At 34.1% G+C, this 16173-nt stretch overlaps 1 protein-coding gene, 2 long non-coding RNA genes and 1 other non-coding gene across 8 annotated transcripts in view; 1 reads left to right on the top strand and 3 right to left on the bottom strand.

Annotated features, from left to right (window-relative positions):
- Window positions 1-926, bottom strand: part of LOC107047993 — a 56845-nt gene extending 55919 nt beyond the window's left edge. Inside the window, exon 1 of the long non-coding RNA XR_001461661.1 lies at window positions 598-926. This is a non-coding gene — a long non-coding RNA (uncharacterized LOC107047993). The remainder of the gene's footprint in view (window positions 1-597) is intronic.
- Window positions 927-4944: 4018 nt separating this feature from the next.
- Window positions 4945-16173, top strand: part of LOC107047991 (RING finger protein 121) — a 24126-nt gene continuing 12897 nt past the window's right edge. The window contains exons 1-7 of one of the 2 annotated variants that reach the window (XM_015270937.2): window positions 4945-5105; window positions 5325-5359; window positions 5478-5619; window positions 6990-7144; window positions 11309-11537; window positions 12134-12369; window positions 14884-15138. In XM_015270937.2, coding sequence (XP_015126423.1) covers window positions 5076-5105; window positions 5325-5359; window positions 5478-5619; window positions 6990-7144; window positions 11309-11537; window positions 12134-12369; window positions 14884-14887 — 831 coding nt within the window. In that variant the 5' untranslated portion in view covers window positions 4945-5075 and the 3' untranslated portion in view covers window positions 14888-15138. Of the gene's footprint in view, window positions 5106-5324; window positions 5360-5477; window positions 5620-6989; window positions 7145-11308; window positions 11538-12133; window positions 12370-14883; window positions 15139-16173 lie in introns of those variants that run through there. The other variant, XM_015270935.2, reaches the window with a different exon arrangement.
- On the bottom strand, window positions 13009-15802 carry LOC107047992. 4 transcript variants are annotated; one of them, XR_001461660.1, is made up of 3 exons: window positions 15765-15802; window positions 14040-14249; window positions 13009-13712 (listed from the first exon to the last, which is right to left on the bottom strand). It is a non-coding gene; the product is annotated as an uncharacterized LOC107047992 (long non-coding RNA). The 4 variants fall into 4 exon arrangements; XR_001461659.1 differs by lacking the exon at window positions 15765-15802 and adding an exon at window positions 15719-15757; XR_001461658.1 differs by lacking the exon at window positions 15765-15802 and adding an exon at window positions 14489-14532.
- On the bottom strand, window positions 15194-15266 carry Trnak-cuu. The gene has a single exon. It is a non-coding gene; the product is annotated as a tRNA-Lys (tRNA).

Below are 16173 nucleotides of genomic sequence, written 5' to 3'. Positions count from 1 at the left end.
GCTAAAAAACATTTTTTCACGAGTTACGAACAATATTTTTCATCACAATGTGGCGGAAATTGGACTTTTAGGCACGCGGAGTGTGCCGAAAAGTTCACTTTTCGTCACAGCGTGATGAAAAATAATTTTCAAGTCCTCAATAATCCTGATTCATCAAACCTTCTAGATCTCAACTCCAAACAGCAATAAAAAACAAAACCCAATGAACGATATAATTAGCAGATTCAGCCTCTCTGAATTACTATCAGCCAAATATCACATCCTTAATTATTTACGTGTTTATAGTGATGTACGTCACACGCATACGAAAATGGTGATGACAAACAGGTGGAACGTGTGAGACCCGACCAGTCGTTTCATCGTCTGGTCCCCTTCACATCCTTATACAAATGTTTCATTCCTCCCTTATTACGAAAGTACGCATATCCGCCGGTGTCGGAGTATCCCCATGTGTCTTTAAATCTTTTATACAGGTACACCAGTCCCTTCCCTTTAATCGACAATTATCAGGGAAAAAATCCCCGGGGCTTCAGAAAGCATAATCCACCCTCGGGGCATTTGTCTCCTCCCAGATTATACCTGATTCCTCGCACTCACCAAAATGATTTTCTCCCAGGCTTCGAAGGCAGGCAGGTAAACGGTGTATCCTTCCAAAGACAAACTAATAGCCCATCAAAAAATTGTGAAGAAAATCAGGGCGAATAAAACCAAACTTGGGCACGTGCGCGTAACAAAATTTGTCACTAAATTTCACTCCACTGGAAAATGAATCACTCACTTTTATTCGATGGATTCACACGGATGAATAACATATACGCGCGAATTTTTGTGTTTTTTTTATCGGCACGAACGGCCCCGTATTATTTTCTTGAGAAAACTGTATGTACGAGCACTTATAGTGCTGGCTCCATGGCGAATTACCAGCTTCCCTCACTGATCGTCGGTAATGGGCGTGGTTTAGCTAGCGTGAATGCACGAAAAGGGACGAATACGACCGATTCTCGTTGTGGGTTATTGGGAGATAATCGGCGAATGAGAAGGAAGGAAATGACCGGGAAAGTTTTGAAACAAAAATATGATATATCAATGAAGAAATATAGTTCTTGAATGTTTCGAGGCATGGGTTATTCATTGCATATTCGTCAAGGAATGGTGAAGAATTATTGGTTTTTATTGTGGAGAATTTAAAGAAGAGACGGAGGCCTTTTAACATTCTAGCTTTAGGTTGCGGCTGGATTGAATGAAACGCATACGAGTAATTTAATTCAGCTTAAAGGAACATTTCTGCAACATCTTTCGCTATCACTTCTGATTTATATAATCATCAGAAAATGTTGGAGAGTTTCTACGGATTCTGAAGCTTTTTGGATAAATTAGAAGCAGTTGAGAATCAATTTTAGAAGAATCTGGAATTGATCGTTCTTAATCTCCAAATTTTTTGAACCGTTCAAAGAATTTCACCTTTTATACCGTGATCATTGATAAGTGGTGGTTCAAATTCGAATCTCCATTTTAAAACTTGGAAAAAAAATAAGAAGTCTCCTTTTTAAAACAATGATGTTTTCAAAAAGTCAAACAATATCCATTATTTACTTATAAGAAGGATGAAAAAAAAGTAATTTCTTTTCCAATATAATTCAAATGACGTTGATTATCCATGAATGTCTTCGAATTTTTCTCGCGCAATTCAATCGAAAAATTTTATAATTGAAAATCTCAAAATTTACAGTGTCGTTTGTACGAAACTGTTGAAAGTACTGGTATATCCTGAAATTGTTCTTCAGTGATTTTCTCCGAATTTTCGAGGTTTTTAAATGATTGAAATAATAATAATTATTATTATTATTATTATTATTATTATTATTATTATTATTATTATTATTATAAGGAGGTCGAGCATGATCATGAACTCCATGAGGTTCAGGTCTTTCTGTATAAGGCAGCGGATATCGCAGCAGACTCTTCGCGAAGAATATCGGCGGCGACTGCGGAAAGTTTGAAAATCCAAGCGTTTCGGTAAGAATAAAATTGCCGCAACCAATATGTTCGCTGTTCCAGTGCTTCTTTACTCCTTTGGCATCCTCAAGTAGAGTCAAGATGAACTGAAGCAGCTAGACAGAGATACCCACAAGCTGATGAACATTCACTGGAGTCTGCACCCACGCTCTTCGTGTCCGCGATTCCACTTTCCTGGGGGACCAGAACTTCTCAGTTTGGAGACTCTTCATGAGTGCCTGGTCCTTGGTTTAGCTTGTGACATTATGAATGACTTGGATCCGCATTTGGAGTTCGTTCATGATCATGAACTCCATGAAGTTCAGGTCTTTCTGTATAAAGCAGCAGATACCGTAGCAGTTTCCTTCGGTTTAGAGTTTCGTCGTGGTCGAGATGGTCAGTTACCTGATGATTGTATTCTTAAAATCATCTGGTTTGATGTTTGAAACTTGGGGATTCATCTGCGCATGCCAGGATGATGTAATAAATACCCTGGTCTACCGAAGTCGCATTATGGGGCTGCAGGTTCCATTGTCGGCTTGTCCGACTTATGCCATCTCGAGTTATATCCATCGATATAATGTGGCTTCGAGAGTGTTGTACTTTTATTTGCGCTACTTTTATGGGATCCACAGAACACCATTGCTACTATATATTCCAGGAGACATTGAGTCCGTTGTCGTGAGTCAGAGATGTAAGATTTACTGGAACTTGTCGTTCGCGATCGTCAGACTTATCATTGCAACGAAACCTGACATTGTCTTTTTCGATTTTGATAACAAAATCATCTATGTCATTGAGTTCTAAGTTTCAACTGAGGGTACACAGAGAAAAAAAAATGTAAATTCAAGATTTTTTTTCTAGGTTCTAGAATCTGCAGTTTAGAACTTGCATCCAGCTAAAATCTAGAAAAAAACATTAATTTTAGAAACTAAATAAATGAAATTAACCAAAAAATAATGGTTTCAAGGCAAAAATATTCTGCAATCTATCGAATCAGGGGATTAAGTTCCCCTCATTAATACATTTTCCAAATGAAAGGCATTTTGGCAATTTTAAATTGAACCTTTGAAAAAATGGAAAAAAATTGTCCTAAACGATTGGGCTCAGACGATTCGGCATCATCTGAAACGTGTAGATTCAGTATTCCCTAAAGAAACATTTTTTTTACTTTTTGGCCCAATTTCAAATTTCCAAATTCCCTTTAAAAAATTGAACAGAAATTGTCCTCAAAAGTTGGGCTCAGATGATTCAGAATCATCTGAAACGTGTAGATTCAGTATTCCCTAAAGAAACATTTTTTTTACTTTTTGGCCCAATTTCAAATTTCCAAATTCCCTTTAAAAAATTGAACAGAAATTGTCCTCAAAAGTTGGGCTCAGATGATTCAGAATCATCTGAAACGTGTAGATTCAGTATTCCCTAAAGAAACATTTTTTTTACTTTTTGGCCCAATTTCAAATTTCCAAATTCCCTTTAAAAAATTGAACAGAAATTGTCCTCAAAAGTTGGGCTCAGATGATTCAGAATCATCTGAAACGTGCAGATTCACTATCCCCTAAATTGGACAGTTCTTCTTAGAAATAAAAATATTTCAAAAAATGCAAGTTTAGAATCGAAGTTTCTAGAAGTTAGTAAAAAGAGACATGGAATTTATCGGAAGAATTTCAGATGCAAGAAAAAAATGGATGAAAATAAGAATAATACGGATCATTTCTAGAATTTTTTCTATAAAAATAATTCGATATGATGGTTGAGTTTATCATTCTTCGAAGGATAAATTGAACCATGATGAATTGATCAATTTCATGATTTTTTTTTCTGTGTGTAATAAAATGGTAAGGAAGAGGATAAGCGACTCAACCAGTCTTGTGTGAATCAGAACCCTCGATCGCTCAGCAATTACATTAACGAAATAATAATAATTTAAATAAGAATCAATCTTCTCAGTTGTTATATTTACATGTTCGTATACAAAACTCATTTGTGCCTGTCCACACAAATAATATACGAGAGAGGATAGTAACGTGAAATTCACCGGTGTTTCCTTTTAAGGATCCAAGTATTTTGGCTATTTTTTCTCCAGTGAAATGATTTTCTACTTTTGTAGCCGAACATCAGAGCTGTCATTTGAGCCCCATTTGACTCCGAACATTTTACAATGATTTTATTATTTAAACTTTGCAGATCTCTGAATTTGAATCTCAATATTAAACCGTTAGAACATATTTTACAAATCTGAAAATAACTAGAAAGTTTACTTTTAGAAGATGATTAATGAAATAATTTAAAAACTGCAATTTTTGAAAAATGCGAGCATTTTCATTGAATAATTTATAAACAATCAATTTTTCCCCATAAAAATCATGTGTTCGAAATCGTAATAAATTGATTTATTCATCGTCATAATTTTACCAGAAATCGATTTCATGCCTAAAAAAATTAGATTTCCGAAAGTTTACACAATTTCAATTATTTATTTATAGATAGTGAATGTTCAAAAAAATAATAATTCTCTGCAAAATATAATTTAAATGCCGCTGAATATTCATGATTTTTTGAACATTTTTTTTTGCGCAATTTAATTGACAAATTTGATGATTGAAAATGGTGGAATTCATAGTGTGTACCAATCTGTAAAAGATACTTGGATATCCTTAAACCGAAGCCCCGTTTTTAAACTTGGAAAAAGAAAAACATTAAACGTCATTCTGCCGGGGTGTAGTTATTAAAAATTTGTACAACATTCCACTGTGCCCTAATCGCATTAAAAAATTTTAATTAATTCTCAGAAGTCAAAATTGGCTAGTCTTCTCCGAAAATAAAAAATTATCAACACCGCTTTATATAATTTATCATATCCCAAATCAAAATTAAAATTTGATATTAAGAACGCTGGAGTAATAAACATGTAGCGAATATCGCCAGTAACTGTGGAGTGGCCTGAATACAGCGTCTGTGTAGACAACTTGTGTGTGGCGTGAGTTTGATGTTGGCTGTATCACTTATCACTTTGCATTATGCCACCCATCTGAGTTGAACACGCTTCGATACTAGATCGAATAAGCTAAAAAACAATAATGGATCATCTCCACATCATGCCGAACAAGGTAAATTCTGTTACTCATTTTTTTTCTACTTTAAATCAACTGTATACGTGGACTTGTCGTGTGACGTACACGTTTAACCTCCTAGGGCGAGCATCGTGGACAGAACTCATGAGCCGATTTGCCGTATCATTGAATATAATATTCGTATTGCTCGGTTTGCGTTGGAATTCTTGAAGAGAAAATGATTCTCATTAATGCCCTATTTTTTTTCTTTTTTAGAGCGAGGAGGAGATGACCCCTGAAGAACGGATGAGGTATACTTTTTGTATTAATTTTTACTTTTTTTAAACTTGTCATCGATGTTCGAATGAATATGACGTTCGAAATGGTGATGAAGTATGGGCAAGCCACAATGAATTTCATTTTTTTCAGAGCCGAGCATATAAGATTACACCAATTACACAAGGGTCATGAATCGATGCACGCAGAGATGTTGCTTATTTTGTTAGTAACTTTGATTGTAGTCCAAGTGATTCTTGTGGAGTGGAAAAAAAGGCATTTTAAATCGTATCAGGTAATCCATTGAAATTTAATACCCGAAAATTATAAGGCTAAAATATAGATAAAATTAAAAAAACAATATTCCTTCTACTATCCCTATGTGGCAAAGACAAATGATAAAAGATGAAAAAAATCATTAGCATATTAAGAGCTCTTCCATATTGTGCCGAAAAATATCACATTATCTTTTATTGGAATAATAGGGAACTAGCGAACGGGCGTTTCGCGCCCGTCGCTAGGTTACTTTACATGATTAGTTTATTTTATTTTATTTTCTTTCCATTTCCGTCTTCACAATTACATTAATTTAATTTTATTCATTCTTATTGTCATTATATATATATTTGTTCCTTAATTCACAAGTTACAACATTGAATGAAGAGGAATTCCCCATAAATCACGTGAGAATACAGTTCGACAAACAATTTTCGATAATCATATCTAAAATTTATCATTTCTTTCTTTTTCTTTAAATTAATTAGTACCAATGATTTGAAAATGTGAACGAATATGAACATTCTACATACCTTTGATCTTATTCCAATGGAACCGAGGAAGAAAATTGCAAAGAGAGATCGATCACCATCAATCAGTATCAATAAAATGAAAAAATCTATTTTTCCATGTCTTTTCCAAATTTTTCAAATTGTTTTATTCTTCTTAAAAAATGGAGGGAGATTAACATTTTTAATTTTTGTGATCGTATTCCGTTCACAGAAACAGGAAATACGAAAAATGTAGGGAAGGAAAATTAGAAATCAATTTTAAAAATCAATTTTTCAATTTTGAAAATTTCAAAATGTTTTTTTTTTAAATAATGAGTAAAAACCAATGTATTTTCTTTCTATTATCTAATCCTGATGGAAAAAAGTGAAAAGAGGAAGAGAAACGAGATCAACTTGAAAATAGAATTTTTAATTTTTCAGTGTCTAGGGAAAATTTTAAAATTGATACATTTTTTCGAATAATAAACCAATGCCCATAAATTCAATTCTTATCCTCACATTGTCATAGAATACATAAAAAGAATAGCAAAGAATTCAATTCGCCGATGGAAAATTTTATCGGATTAATTTTATGTAATAATAATACTTTTTTATTGCAGAGAATTCGAAAATTTTGGGTTTTTTTAAATATCTATCAGTAAGTTTTTTTCCCATGCAGACCTTCAGCAAAGACATTTTTACGGAATATTATCATACAACCCATCACTATGAAGCAAACATAAACTTTATTTTTAGTACAGTGACATTGCGTCCATTCAGATTTTTATGTTTCAATCGATTTATCGATTCGTCTCATACTTCTTCATGAAAAAGGACAATGATGTTTAAGACAAGGACAGGCAATGTCAATGTTTCTAATGAAATTTATTTTTTTCAGTTTGTTACATTGATTGGCGTATGGGTCATACCATTTGCAATGTGCCTGAGAAACTTTTGGTGGAGGTTCATATTTTTCTGGCTATTATTCTCCTGTATCACAGGACTCGTTGTTAGAAAAGCCCTTCAAAGACCCATTCGAGGAACTACACCTAGGTATTTATATGAAAAATTTAGTAATGAAGTGGTAAACTAACAATTAGAAATTTAGCGTCCGCTTGAATATGATGGATTCTTCCTCAATCCAGCCACTTTTTTTTTCGAGCTCTTTAAAAAATCTGAAAAAATTCAGTGGTTTAACATTCAACAAAAGTACTCTCACTGAATTTTTTCAGATTTTTTTAAGCATCCGTGATGCAAATAAGTGCATCTGAGCAAATTTCTAAAAAAAATAGATATCGCGAGAAGTTGACCTCCGAGAAAAAAAATTTGGAACAAAAAATATAGGTTTTTATCTTAATTTTTCAAATAATTATTTTATTATAAAAAAAAAGAGGTATAGAGAGTTTAAACTCTAGAATTAGCTTAAAAATTCCATTTTTACGCATTTCGACATTTGTGTTTTTCTTTAAAAAAATTTAGGTAATATGATGACTCAAATTCAACGTTTATCAATGGAAACGGGATGGGGGTGGGTAAATCGTTGGTGTCATCCGAAGGCATAACAAAATTCAAATTTTTTCTCGAGGATTCAAATTTCGATTCTCGATTCAAATTTTTTCCCTCTAATTGTTCTCGAGGAAAAGAATCACACTTCAATTTGAAAGCTTCTAACTCTCATGCGGATCCAAATATTAGTATTGATGATAAAGTCAAAAATTTCCCAAGATGATTTTTGTTCTCCGAAGCTTACGTCCATCCCATTTCCATTTTCATTGATAAATATTGAATTTGAATCAACATATTACTACAATTTTTTTAAAGAAAAAGAAAAATGTCGAAATGCGTAAAAATGGAATTTTTAAGCTATTTCTGGAGTGTAAACTCTCTACACCCCCTTTTTACCTATAATAAAAAAATTATTTGAACAATTCAGGTAAAAACCTATATTTTTGTAGCAAACTTTTTTCTCTGAGGGCAACTTGTTCGGATATCTATTCTTATTGTACATTCCTTCAGATCCACTTATCTCGATCACGGATGCTTAAAAAAATCAGAAAAAAATTCACAGAGAGTACTTTTGATGAGTACTAAACCACTGATTTTTTTCAGATTTTTTGTGGAAAAATCCGTCATATGAGGTTATTGTGATAATAAGGTGTTTAAGATACCTTATTTAGAAAATTTTTTTGTCCAATTCGTCAACGTCTGATCCTGACCCTGACCCTTATCTTCTCGAAGGATAGTTTCTCAAGCCTGCGAAAAATCCACTTTTACATTCGAGAGGATGAAAGTCATAGGGCTGATCGGTTTAATGAACAAAATTTCAATACTTACTATGTTTTGCCATTCCATTGCAGAAGAGTATTAACTACTCACATAAACCGTTCACAATATCCCATTACACTGTTAAAAAATTTTGTCTGAATTTTCCGTACCAAATTTTGGAAATTTTTATCGTGTTCCAATTCCACCAAAATTTCAGGAAATTTTGTCATTGAAAATTGAGAATTTCGTGGAAAAATGAAACAGAACTGTAAATTTCCGTTCCATTTTTCCCTGAAGATGAATAGAAAACCAAAACATTCTGGTAAATATATTCCTGAATTTTCAGGACAGAGACACTGAATGCGCTTTAAGGGGAAAAAATAATGGAATTTCACATTTCACTGAAAATTCAATTCAATTTGATACTGAATATTCATATTAGATTGAAAATTCAAATAAATTAAGAAATTTTCGTCTTCATGCTCCTTAAAATTCTGGAATTTTATTCAATTTTCAGTGAAACCTGAAATTTCATGATTTTTTCTCCCTAAATGGCATTCAGTGTCACTGTGCTGAAAATTGTTAGTCAACTATCCACGAAATTTCATTTTTGCTTCCGAATGGAAGGTTTGTAATAGTTCAAAATTAAGTTTCCAAATTTTTGTGTCAGGGTAACTAAATATGGTCTAAAAAGTCTAAATATGCGATTTTTAGATGGTGTCTGTATGTATGTGAAGGATTCTTCGTCAAGTGGACCACCTATTTTCATCATGTCTGCAAATTCATTTAAGGTTGTTTTTCCTTGGTTTCTATATTTTTTTGGGGATTTTTAAGATTTTTTCCAGATTTTTAATAATAATAGGAGTCTAGGTACGAGACAGATGAACGATTTATCGATTTTATTCACTCTCAACTTACTGGTGGGGGAAAAATTATTTTAAAAATACATAAAAAATCAATTTTTTTCTCAGCTTTCTAATAAAAATGTTTTCAAATTTTTTCGAATAGAAATAAGCACAAAAAATGCGAAAAAAACTAGAAAAAACAGCGTAAAAGCGTGATTTTGAACCTTACGGCCGGGTTAATTTTGATGAAAAAATTCAAGGATACTTCTGTTATAACACGTACCTTTCAGTGAAAAGGGCATCATGGGATCGCCAGTCCTTAGGGGAAAAAAATTAAGCATGCAATCTAATGATGCTTTTTCTCATCCGACAGCTCGCAATGCCTTCCTATCATTCAATGAATGTAGAAAAATGCATTTTATAGTTGAATCAGTTGGGATTACCAAGAAAAACTATTCAATAGCATACATATTTGCAAGTTATAAACTCAGAACAGCTTTATAACGCTGAATTCATTCAAATAAAATTATTTGCCAATCGAATAATCGAACAATCAATTGTATGTAATAGGGAATAACTCTTTGAATGGAAATTTCAAGAAAAAAGAGGAAGTATGCCTCAATATCCAAAGATCAGAATCATTGAGTTCACTTTTCAATTTTTTTTCCTAAGAAGGACTGGCGATCCCACGATGCCCTCTTCACTGAAAGATAAGTGTAATAACACAAGTATCCTTGAATTTTTTTATCAAAATCAACCCGGCCCGAAGGTTCAAAATCACACTTTCACACTGTTTTTTCTATTTTTTTCGCATTTTTTGGGCTTATTTCTATTCGAAAAAATTTTCAAATATTTTTACTGGAAAGCTGAGGAAAAATAGATTTTTTATGTATTTTTCAAATTGTTTTTCCCCTACCAGTAAGTTGAGAGTGAATAAAATCGATAAATCGTTCACCTGTCTCGTACCTAGAGTCCTATTATTATTAAAAATATGAAAAAAATCTTAAAAATCCCCAAAAATATATCGAAACCGAGAAAAAACCACCTTAAATGAATTTGCAGACATGATGAAAATAGGTGGCCCACTTGACGAAGAATCATTCATGTATGTATGTATGTATGTGTACTTTTTTCAATTTTCGCAATTTTCTTTATAGGACCCTGATGAAATTTCATGAATTTTTTTATGGATTTCACGTTAATAGGCTCTATTTGTCGACATCAATTAAAGTTGAATTATTCATAGAGTTTGTGAAATATTGGTATTTTTTCAAAAATCGATTTTTCGACGTTCAGTCCAAGAATTGCTATCAGAATGAAATGAATTATGGCTTAAAAAATTTGTATTGATAGCCTCTTGATTCCATCAGAATATGATGCGGATCGCATCTATCACTGTTGAGCTACAGCATATAGTTTGTCAGATTTAAAAAAAAAATTTTTTCATGATGAACTGGAAAATTTAAAAGTCATCATATCAATAAAATCATGGTTCAAAAAGATTGTTTTGATGCTTTCTCGATGAAATGCAAAGATGATGAAAACAGCATAACTATTTATTAAGTTGCATAGTAGCAATATGAAGCTTTAGGTCATATGGAGCTCATATGGGATGATACAGGGTCATATAGGGTGATATGAGAACCGCATAGGGTTATATGCGAGTCATATAGAGGTCATATGGGCTCACATGGGGTTATATGAAGTGATATGGGCTCATATGAGGTCATATTGGAGTAATATGGTATTATATAGGAGTCACATTGGGTCATATGAGGTCATATGGACGTCATATGGGGGTCGTACGGGATTATATGGAGTGATATGCAGTCATATGAGCTTATATAGGGTCATGTGGGGCTACATGGATGTCACATGGAGCCATATGGGGATTCTATGGGCTCATAAAACGGTAATATACGGATCATAAGAGAGTCATATGGGTGTCACTATTCAAAACAATAAAAAATAATGGTAATGAATTTCAAAAATAGAGAATCCATTCGGAAGCATATTGCTAATTTGTTAGCAACATAAACTATCCCCATATACAGAAAATGCGATTATCCACTTGTTTTTCTAACAGTGTAATGTTTCTTTGTTACAGATTAGTGTATAAATGGTTCTATTTTATTTATCGATTAAGTTATGTCCTGGGCATAATTGGATATTTGATAGCCCTAGCCACATTTTTTGGATTAAATCTAGTCTTCGACACTAAGGCACCAATTTGGATGGATTGTGGCTTGATGTTTTTATTTTATGGACTTTATTTTGGAGTTTTGGGGCGTGATATTGCGGAAATATGCGCTGATAAAATGGCATGCCATATTGGGGTAAGCTTTTTTGCACAAAACTTTGAATTCTTTATTTATTGAAAGATTCGTTGCATTAAAAAGCATTAGAATTCCATGATTATTCGCAAAACACAATAAAGATTCGAAATAAGTATTTTAATAATTGCATCCACTGAATAAAAGACTATAAAAAATGAAAAATAAAAATTTTACCGTCAAGTGGTAGAAGACGATAAGATTAAAAAATTGGAGCAGTAAGACATGGAGCAATTTTTCTGAAGCCCACCGCATTTTAAGCAAATTGAAAAGCTTTTTGTACTCAGTTTATCCAACATTTTCTTCAAAAATATTTCTCCATGATTTTCTTTATGCATTCTTTCCGAAGATGTTGATAAACTACTCTGTAATGCAAATGAGTTTTTTAGAAGTGACTTATTATTTTTCTCATTCAGGATAATCTATAATTAAGATATGATCTCGTTAAATGGGTGAGAATCTTTCATTTCTGAGATGTATGCATTCACAAAAATTTCACATTTAGTATAAACAGTCTTCCTAGCTTACCAGTAAATCACAATTCAAAATAATTTTTGGGTATGAATGAAAATGATTAATGCAATAAATTTTTCTTCCAGTACTATGCGCCTAAAAGCATGCCAACCAGAACTCTAGATCCAGGAGTCTGTGCTGTATGTGGTAACAAACTTCTGGTCTCAGAGCACGAGGAAGGTGTCATTGAAAACACCTACAAATTGAGTTGTGACCATGTGTTCCATGAATTTTGTATAAGAGGCTGGTGCATTGTTGGCAAAAAGCAAATGTGCCCATACTGCAAGGAAAAAGTTGATCTCAAGAAGATGTTCTGCAATCCGTATCCTTTTCTCATTGAAATAAGCATTGAAATAAAATTCAAAATTTTCTAACCTGCACAAAGTCAATTCAAAGTCTATTCAATTGTCAGATAGCAAAAATGACTTCTAGTAGGGGAGAGTGGGGCAAAATGTGTAAAGAGATTTTCTCGTTACTGAAAAACTGTTTTACCATGAAACCCAGAGTCAAGAATGGTTAAAATGAGGGAAAGAGTAGGGAGCGACATCTAGCGCCAGCTGAAGGAGCTGAGCGCGAGATGAGAGTGACATCGAACGGCGGTCAAAGTGAACCGCGCGTGAGGTGAATAGACCACTGAAATGTAGTATATACCGTGAGGGCACCAGTTATCGCACGGTTAAGAAAAATTTGCAGGTTAATAATGGATTATTCGCGTTTCATGCATTAATTAATGAGTCTGATGGATTCAATGTGAAGTCTGATGTTTTTTCAATGCAAAAATGATAGATTTTTATCGAAATTCCACTAAATTCAATAAATATTGACGAAAACTGAACACCGTTCCCAGTCGGTAGTGATCGGACGCCCCAAACTGACCCACTGCAGTTCTCGGACACTAGACATGTAGTTATCGGACGAAGTGAATTACAAGAGGTTGATCAAAAGAAATAGAGGAAATAACTCATAACAAACATCCGTACAATAGTTTTACTATTTTCCCAACAGTCATAAACCTTTAAAAATTAACACCAATCAATGATAAGGTACAAATATTTAATATACGTACGTAATATACATACGTACAATAGTTTTACTATTTTCCCAACAGTCATAAACCTTTAAAAATTAACATCAATCAATGATAAGGTACAAATACTTAATATAATGAAGGTTTATTCGTTATTGTTCTCTGGAAAGAATTTTTGCTGGGGGGCTGTTGGTATCTTTGTCCTCTCCGAGGCTATCATCCAATAATTCCTTTTTAATTTTTCTGGCCACATCGGGCTCCTCTCCTTTTATTTTACTTTCCACTGGTTTTTTCCTTTTTATGCCTCTCTTTTTAGCCACAATACTGGGACTCCTCTTCTTGGCTTTGGCCAATTCTTCCTTCTTCTGCTTTTCTGCCAACATCTTCTCCTTCTTGATTGAACGAGCCACTTTTTTTCGTACACTTCCCCCAAGACACACTCAGGACCTGGTTTAATAATTTCAGGTGCTGTTTTCCCCCTTTTCTTATCAAACAATGTTGACTTGGGAATATTGTATTCTTTGCTCACTGCTCCTAGTGTTCTCCCTGAATTCACGGCCTCCAGAGCTCTTCGTAAATCATCCTTGCTGTATTGTGATCTTGATTTTTTAGTTTTAGTCGTTTTTTCAGGCGTGGACCTAGAAGATAGAAAAAGTGGGTCAATTTCTCGATTCTACTATTTTGTTTTTTATTTTCATCATTGTTCTCATCATCAAATAATTAAAAGATTAACAAAAAAACCGTTTCAAAGAGAATACCGGCACTTGACAGAATGGATCTTTCGAGGTTAGAAGGCGAATAAATGACCGTGCGTTAACTGCGGTAGCCCACACTCGGGGCTTGCAGATTCCGGAAATGTGATTTCTTTCATAAAAAAAAATATTTTCTTCCTTTTTTTGATGTGTATGTATTCTAGATCTATTCCTCAACCTATACAAATTAATTCGAATCAATTTTCTACTCACATTTTGCTGGTATATCCTTGTGAAACCTCCAGGAACCTCAGCCTTCGCCTACTACATCACACTTGACGAACACATCAGTCACCAGACGGTCAGATAAAATATCTTCGTATTAATTACACACAATTATTTCAATATTCAAAAAAATTGTGACTTGTAGACCACTCATTCAACTCGACAAAGAGACAAGGCTAAATGGCCGTCGATGATTAGCTATATTTGATAAATGCCAAATTCCGTCGTTAGAGCGCTCGATTTCCGATAACAGGGGTTCGTGCGATAACTGGTGCCCTCACGGTAATAGGGCGCGTTTCGCAATCGACTTAGTAGCAGTAGCAGTAATGTAACCCTATCTAGGGCGCGTTTCGCAATCGACGTAGTAGCAGTAGCAGTACTGCAACCCTATCTAATTTTGCTTTACTGCAGCTACGGTAGTTGATTCCGAAACGCACCCATACTACATTTCAGTGGAATAGACCAATTAAATAATGCCAAGAGGCGTGGTTTGGGTGAAACCATGCTTCTGAACATTATAAGAGCTGTCGCCTTATCTAGAAACCCGCCCACCCGTAGGAACTTAGCCGGAAGGGGGTGATAAATAGAAAAACGAATTTATGTACTCGATTGTACATCGTTAGTACATGATTGTACATGCCATATTTTTTTTTGTACATTCCCTAATTAATTAATGTTAATTATTGAAATTTTGTCATAATGCTGGTCGAAACGAAATAAAAAATTGCTTAATTAGGGCAAATAAGCAGTGAAATCGATAGAACTTTGTTTGTACATCACGAATTTACCTTTTTTTCGTTTGTATATTCATTTCTTAATTAACTAAATGCAGATAAACAATTTTCATACACCGCCCCCCCGCCGTCCAACAGCTGTTTGTGGCGGATCTGTATTATCGACAATAACGTTCAAGTCTCGGTGTTGTTCCTTTGGGCTGTGATATATTCATACATATCCACAAAGGTTGCAAATGACCAATCAAGATAATGCGCCGTCTATCAAATATCATGTCGTACAATTTAATATTTCTCATAAAAATATAAAATTACGAAATGAAACATATATATATATATATATATATATATCTAAGAGAAAAAAAGAAATGTAAGAAAATTAGAATTTAGAGAGAAAAAATTTGCGCTTCACCCAGCCGGGAATCGAACCCGGATCTCCCGGATAAGAGCCGGGCACTTTTATCGACTAAGCTACCGGGAACCACAGAAATTCACTCTCAAATTCACCTCATACACCGCCTAACCTCCTTTAGGCATCAAAGAATTCTAAGAGAATATATATATATATATATATATATATATACAAAACAGAGGCTTGAACGTTATTGTCGATAACACAGATCCGCCGCGAACAGCTGTTGAGCGGGTGGGGGGGGGCTCGGTGTATAAAAATTGTTCATCAGCATTTAGTTACTTACGAAATGAATGTACAAACGAAAAGAAGGTAAATTCGTGATGTACAAACAAATTTCTATCGATTTCACTGGTTATTTGCCCTAATTAAACAATTTTGTATTTCGTTTCGGCCAACATCATGGCAAAATTTCAATAATTAAAATTAATTAATTAGGGAATGTACAAAAAAAATATGGCATGTACATGCATACTAACGATGTACAATTGAGTATATAAATTTGTTTTTCTATTTATCACCCCCTTCCGGCTAAGTTCCTGGTGGTACGCTGATCTCTATACTAACTGGATAGACCAAAGAGGATAGACCTGAGTAGAGGCCCGGATCGGGGGGTTTGACTGACTCCAAAAATGTTAGTTGGTATCCCACGGGAAAGGCGGCGTCCCGGTCGAATTGTCGGTAAATGTGAGTCGGGTGCGTGAGTAACTCGGCGTCGGCAGTAGCAGTCCCGCTGTGATAGGGACATGTTCGGAGGGGGACTTTCATCCTCCTTGTACTCAATGTTTATTTTATGTTTTTCAGTTGATTTATTCGCCGACTAATTAATATTAAAGGATGAAACAAAGACTGTTCAATGGAGAATTGAATTCCCCATCCATCAACCCCCGTTTCATTCCTTAATCTCTTTAATGAAAAAATAAAAACTGCGACGAAAGTCGCGGCGCTATGAAAAACCTAATGGTTTCTCGGCGCA

This window comes from Diachasma alloeum, unplaced genomic scaffold (genome assembly GCF_001412515.2).
Source record: "Diachasma alloeum isolate Michigan unplaced genomic scaffold, Dall2.0 Dall_scaffold_00184, whole genome shotgun sequence".
NCBI lineage: Eukaryota > Metazoa > Arthropoda > Insecta > Hymenoptera > Braconidae > Diachasma > Diachasma alloeum.
The sequence above is the reverse complement of the archived record's forward strand: the minus strand, read 5'-3'. Positions and strand labels throughout refer to the sequence as shown.